This window comes from Pongo abelii, chromosome 11 (assembly GCF_028885655.2).
Source record: "Pongo abelii isolate AG06213 chromosome 11, NHGRI_mPonAbe1-v2.0_pri, whole genome shotgun sequence".
Lineage (NCBI taxonomy): Eukaryota > Metazoa > Chordata > Mammalia > Primates > Hominidae > Pongo > Pongo abelii.
The window spans coordinates 141,587,490-141,593,489 of NC_071996.2; the positions used below are offsets into that span (position 1 = coordinate 141,587,490).

Consider the following 6,000-nt stretch of genomic DNA (forward strand, 5'->3'; position numbering starts at 1 on the left):
TTTTTTGAAACAAAGTCTGTTACCCAGGCTGGAGTGCAGTGGTGCAGTCTTGGCTCACTGCAACCTCTATCTCCCGGGTTCAGGCAATTCTTGTGCCTCAGCCTCCCGAGTAGCTGGGACTGTGGGCGTGTGCCACCATACTGGGCTAATTTTTGTATTCTTAGTAGTAGAGAGGGGGTTTTACCATGTTGCCCATGCTGGTCTCAAACTCCTGGCCTCAAGCGACCCACCCGCCTTAGCCTCCCAAAGTGATTACTGCACCCGACCTGATGTAGCTTTGAACACAGTTCTAAAACCCCTCTAGCTAGTTCTAGACATCGTGCTGAATGTTCAGCGCCTTGGCTTCTGTTAATGTTAGTTAGACCTACTATGTGCCACGACCAAGTAGGGCATTTGAAATGTGCCCTGCCAAGTCCTCGCTACAGTCTTGAGCCCAGGAGGTGCTGCCTGACCACGGCCCCAAAGAGTGGGCAGGAGCACCTCCAACAGGGAGACAAGAGAAGTGCCACCCAGCATGCATCCTGCTCAGACTCACGAAACAAGTGGCAAGCACAGTGGGCACGGGGAGTGGCGCAGTGCAACCAGGCGGGCAGAGCAGGCCATCTTCTGAGGCTGGTGTGCTGCCGAGGATGCGAGCTCTGTCCTGAGGGCTGGAACAGCAGGGGTCCTCAAGAGAAGTAGCGGGGGTGTGAGGCAGCCCTGTGCTCACAGCTCCCCATGGGGGCAGTCAGTCCCTGACCCCTGCCATCCGTCGGTGGTCCTGATGGGCTTGTGTTGTCTGGTAAAGCCTTGGGCTTGGTACTGCGCTGACAAGCCCTGGGCAAATGTGCCCCTTGGCCAACCCCTTGCAGGCATTCATGGCGGCACTCCTGTCTGCTGTTGCTGGCGAGGACTAGCCCTTGTGGACCAAGCCTTATCAGATAGAAAGTGATGGCAATAGGGGCACTCCCACAGCTCCAGGTGGAGAGATGTCTTCCATTTTACCTTTCTTTGTATGAAATAAGATTTCATATTCCTGATTTGTATAAAATAGGACTTTGCAACTGGTACACTTTTAGCCCCAGTAAAATGGACCTAAAATCTTCAAACAGTGATGCCTCCACATGAAGCCTAAGCAGTGCCGCCCCATCCCCGTCTCCGTGCGGAGTCATAGTCACAGCTGGTGAGCGCCGCGTCCTTATGTCCACTCGTTCATCACTTATTTGGCTGGTGACCACTTAGGTGCCAAGGGAGGTGCAAAGTGCTCGGGATGACTGTGGGAATGACAGTCCTTGTCCCTGTGGCGCACACATTCCGGCAGGAGGAGGTAGAGCATAGGTGAACAAACACAGCCAGATGCCGTAGCTCATGCCTCTAATCCCAGCACTTTGAGAAACTGAGGTGGGCAGATCACCTGAGGTCAGGAGTTCGAGACCAGCCTGGCCAACATGGTAAAACCCCGTCTCTAGTAAAAATAAAAAAATTAGCTGGGCATGGTGGCAGGCACTTGTAATTCCAGCTACTTGGGAGGCTGAGTCAGGAGAATCGCTTGAACCCAGGAGGTGGAGGTTGCAGTGAACTGAGATCACGCCATTGCACTCCTGCCTGGGCAGCAAGAGCGAAACTCTGTCTCAAAAAAATAATAATATGAAAATTAAAATTAAAAAAAAAATAGGTGAACAAACACAGCATGTGAGGTGGAGAGGGGGCCACAGAGGGCTGGGTGGTGAGAGAGGAGCGCTCCAGAAAACCTTGGCTGCCAATGCAAAGGCCCTGAGGCAAACGTGCTGTGGAGCTCAGGGCAGAGAAAAGAGGCCATTATGACTGGTGCACGTCAGAGGAATGGAATAGGAGGAGCCAGGCACGCTTCCATGCACCTGACACAGAGTGCACTTGTTTCTCACGACAGCCCCTTGGGGCAGATACCATTATGATCCCTGTTTTGCTGCTGACGACACAGCTGCCAAGAAGCTGAGATTTGCCATGATTAAGTAGCCCGTTGGAGGCAGAGCCCAGGACTTGGACCCACCTCCATCTGGCTCCAGAGTCTGTGGTTTTCACTTGGGCCCTGTGCTTTGTGTCCCTTGCAGTAGGAGAGGAGGAGGGAGGCAGCAGAGGCTGGAGCATGGGGCCTGCTGGAGCATGGGGCCTCCTGCAGGCATGGACACCGGGCTCTATGTTGGCTGAGGTGAACAGGGCGACTAAGAGTACATGGCGTCTTTTGTCCTCCAGAACATGGAGAGGCAGGGGCATTTATGGGGTCTTCATTTTACATCCTGTAAGCTTTTGCAGGGTCCTTGTGAGCTGCCAGTATTGTCTGGCTCTGGGGACTGTGGAAATGGCCTTGAGAAGGTTTTGTAAAAGGGCAGGCAGGGTTTCTGCACAGCCCCTCTTTGTTGCGGGGTAAAGGCCCATGTGGGAGGCTCCAAACGCCATCCTGTAGACAAATAGGGCAGTTAGCAGGGCAGAGGCACCTGGGTAGACTCAGAGCACTCCACTTTCTCACCCTGAGACCAGAGCAAGTCATGGGGCCATATCCATAGCTTCAAATTGGGAACTTGCCCGCCCCGGAAAGGGTTGCCATGCTAACTAAAGGGTGTGGCAGGAGGGCAGGCACCTGGTGCCCAGCTGGCCAGGACCATGCTCCAGGCAGGGTCTCCCCTGCAAGAGGGCATTGCGGCAGCAGTGAGGTATACATCGAGTGCCAGGGTATGCCCTGCACATTGCCAGGTGTCGAGATTATGCAGTGGAATCAGCAAACAGGTTAGACTGAGGCTTAGACAGGAGGGCTGAGGTTTAGCTAAGGAAATGGAACTCATGCCCACTAAGAACTGTGGTAACTGTGCTGTGTTCCCTGTGCAGTGGGGGCTGCATGGCATTGATGGGACTGAAGCAGTGTGATCCTGCAGGGACATCAGAGACCCAGCAGCTGTGTTGTAGGAGTGAGAGGGTTAAGAGCTCCAAGTCACTCTTATGGCTTATACAGTCCCATGGGATTTTACTCCTAACCTTGGAGAGACCAGATCCAGGGACAAACCTGACAGTGGCCCAGATCTGAGAAGATTGTTCCACCCATACTGGCCTGGGGTGATTCCTAGGTCCATACCGCCTTTGGTCACTGTCCACCTTCATTTCAATGCATGAGGGTGGAGCTCTGTGGCACACCCAGCTCTCTTCTGGGCAGGGTAGTAATCCTGCCCAGAAGAGACGGGGGGCTGTACATGGGCTGTGAAGAGCAGGCACATTTTAAATAGGTAGCAGCATCCAGGGAAATCATTCTAGGAAGACAAATCCAGAAACAAGGGTCTTCCTGAGAGGAGCAGCTGTGGCTCACATCCACTGTGGCCAAAGGAGTCTTGGCTTTGTGACCTCGACCACACTTTTCTGGGCTCCACCTTCCCCATCTGGAAAATGAGAAGGGATAGGTGCCCCCTTAGAGTCCCTCCCACTCAGGCCTTCCACGTGCTCCCCCCTCAACATACCCAGCACTGTGTCTTGCGTGCAGTAGGCACCCAGGTCGGGGCAAAATGGCACTCAGACTCTGCAAGGTCCCGGTCCTTCTGCCACCTTGGCGACCACAGGGGACCTTGGTGCCGGTGGATCTGACTTGTCCCTGAAGCGCTGCTTCACTCACTCACTCACTCCTCCTGTTCTTCTTTCTGTCCCCAATGCTGTTACTCCACAGGAGGACTTCCGGAATAAAGTGGATGACTACATCAAACGTTATGCCAGATGATAAAAGGGGACGATTGCGGGCCCATGGACTGTGTTACAGTTTGTCTCTAACATGAAACAGCAAGAGGTAGCCCCCTCTCCCGTCCTCATGCTCCCTCTCAGTCCCCTGGATTGCCCCAGTCCTGTGACCATGTTGCCCTGAAGAAGACCATCTTCATGACTGCTCATTGTAGATGGAGAATTCAACATAAATACAGCAAGAAAATGTGTTTGGGCTTCTGAAGAGTTGTCTGCTTACCTTAACATGTTTACTTTTTTGAACTTGTACTGTATAGGCTGTTGGTGAAATTCTTAAGAAGTTGTAATGAACTCAAAATTGAGGCCAGGCTTGCTTTCCCTTTTCCCAAACAAAATTGGTTTTCTGCACAAGCGATGCTAATGATGTGTTCAGTGTAACTCGCAGATTGGCAATAAGATACCCGCTACAAACTGTGATTGGATGCAAAATCTCTTAGCTTCTTTCACGAATGTTGGCCCTGCCTAGATGTTGTGAAGCCTCCCAGAATGCATAGAGTCATTCACTGCAGATCTCTTATTGAAATGCGTATTTTATTTAATGTAAGTATATTTTGGAACAGATTTGTAATTTGTACAATTCAATGCTTTAATTATTTTTTCTATTCTCATTTAGTTTGTATTTTCATTGTATAGAGCAGACAGAAAGATGTTGGGTCAAGCAACTATTGAAGAGAAATACAAAGAAAATATGAAAGGCACATTATTCATTTTGTCCAAATGCAATGAGAATCTCACTCTTAAAAATCAGCTCTTGCTTTCAGGTCCAGATGTGGTGAGGACATTTTGGAGCCCTTTGAAGCTAGATTTGGATGATCAAAACAAAAAGGCAGGGAGCCCATTCTCACATGCTGCCCAGAGGAAACTGGCTGGAGCCTGGACCAGCTGGGGTTGATGCGTCTGCAGTGGTCATGTGATTGTGACCTGGTAGCTGCTTATCAGAGCGCCAGACCCTGCTGTCCTGGGAGACAGGAGCGATGCCTCAGGAATCAGCCCAATGTCTGATGTCACTGAGACTGTACCTGTGGCCTTCTTCTGAGTTTGCTATGGCTCCAGGCCCTGCCGGTGGGGTGAGCCTCCTAGGCCTTGGAGGACCAGGAGTCAACAGTGGCATACGCCATCCTCGGCCAGGTTAATGTACTGCAGAGGAAGAGCCCTGAAGAGAGGCAAGTGGATTTACTCCAGCATGTAGACATTTGAACCAGTGAAATCAAACACAAAATAAATGTCTGTCTAGTTTCATTTGCTGCCTGCCTAACACTCTCAAATTTAACTGCCAGCTTCCTTAGACCTCTGGATTCCCCCGTCTGCCATCTACTGAGTTTAGTTTGTTTTTCTTAATTTATAGAATCTCTGATTGTGAGATCAGTCTGTCACAGAGACCCAGCAGGTGAGGAATGTAGGCCTTGCTTCCTCTTTGCACCCATTAGACTTGAGGGTGGCCCCTGGCTAACAGGCCACACAGAGCAGGAAGGGTGAGATTGGATAAAGAGAATGATGGCATCTCAGGAGCTCAGGGCTTGTCCAGGAGACACATTAGTGCCCACCTCTCAGGGCCTAGGAGAAGGAGGTACTGCAGCTTTCACACTTTTCCTCTTCCTAGTGTCAGAGGAACTTGCCAGCTGAGCACTAGGCTTCCTCTCTAGGCAGGGCAGGAGGCCAGCAGCTAATTCCTGCCGCCTGTGACCCAGGAAATGAGGTTCTCTGCTTGGTGCCAGTCCCAGGCCCAAGTCAGGGCACATGCCATAGTAGTTGTTCGGGCTCCCTGGAGTTCCCCAGCTGGTGGTTTGCAGGTGTTGATGCAGGACTTTCCAGAAGAGCGCTTCTGTGGGAGAATTCACGCCTGCTGTCCAGTGGAAACATTTATGCAGTGTACATGAAAGACAGTGTGCCCTCTGGACCGCACTGAAAGTGGTAATATCAGTTATTCTGACATCAAAGTATCTGCACAGTAGAAAAACACTTTGCTCATTATCAGGGATTAAGCAATTCTTTCAAAATGTCCAGATAACTGAATCATCCCATTCTGTCTAGGGGAAGTCCCCCAGAGATATTTTGCACACACACCCCCGTCTTAGGAGCACATTCAGATGCAGCCCATCACAGTAAGCAGCAGCTGTTGTCCTGGGTGCTTGGCCAGTGGGGCCCTTGGGATCTGTTGGGTGACTGTGGGACCCAGTTTCCTTCCAGACTTTTTGACTTCTTGGCATTCCCCTCCCTCTTTCACAGGCCAAAGTCACATTTCTGGCTCCAGTGCATGTGCCCCCAACC

The 6,000-nt window shown here is 51.3% G+C and overlaps 1 protein-coding gene across 5 annotated transcripts in view; it reads left to right on the forward strand.

Moving 5' to 3' along the window:
- UBE2F (ubiquitin conjugating enzyme E2 F (putative)) overlaps positions 1–4,971 on the forward strand; it is a 75,154-nt gene extending 70,183 nt beyond the window's left edge. For all 5 annotated transcript variants that reach the window (XM_024243630.3, XM_063713191.1, XM_024243632.3 and 2 more), the window contains one exon: positions 3,665–4,971. In XM_024243630.3, coding sequence (XP_024099398.1) covers positions 3,665–3,715 — 51 coding nt within the window. In that variant the 3' untranslated portion in view covers positions 3,716–4,971. The remainder of the gene's footprint in view (positions 1–3,664) is intronic.
- Positions 4,972–6,000: the final 1,029 nt, after the last annotated feature.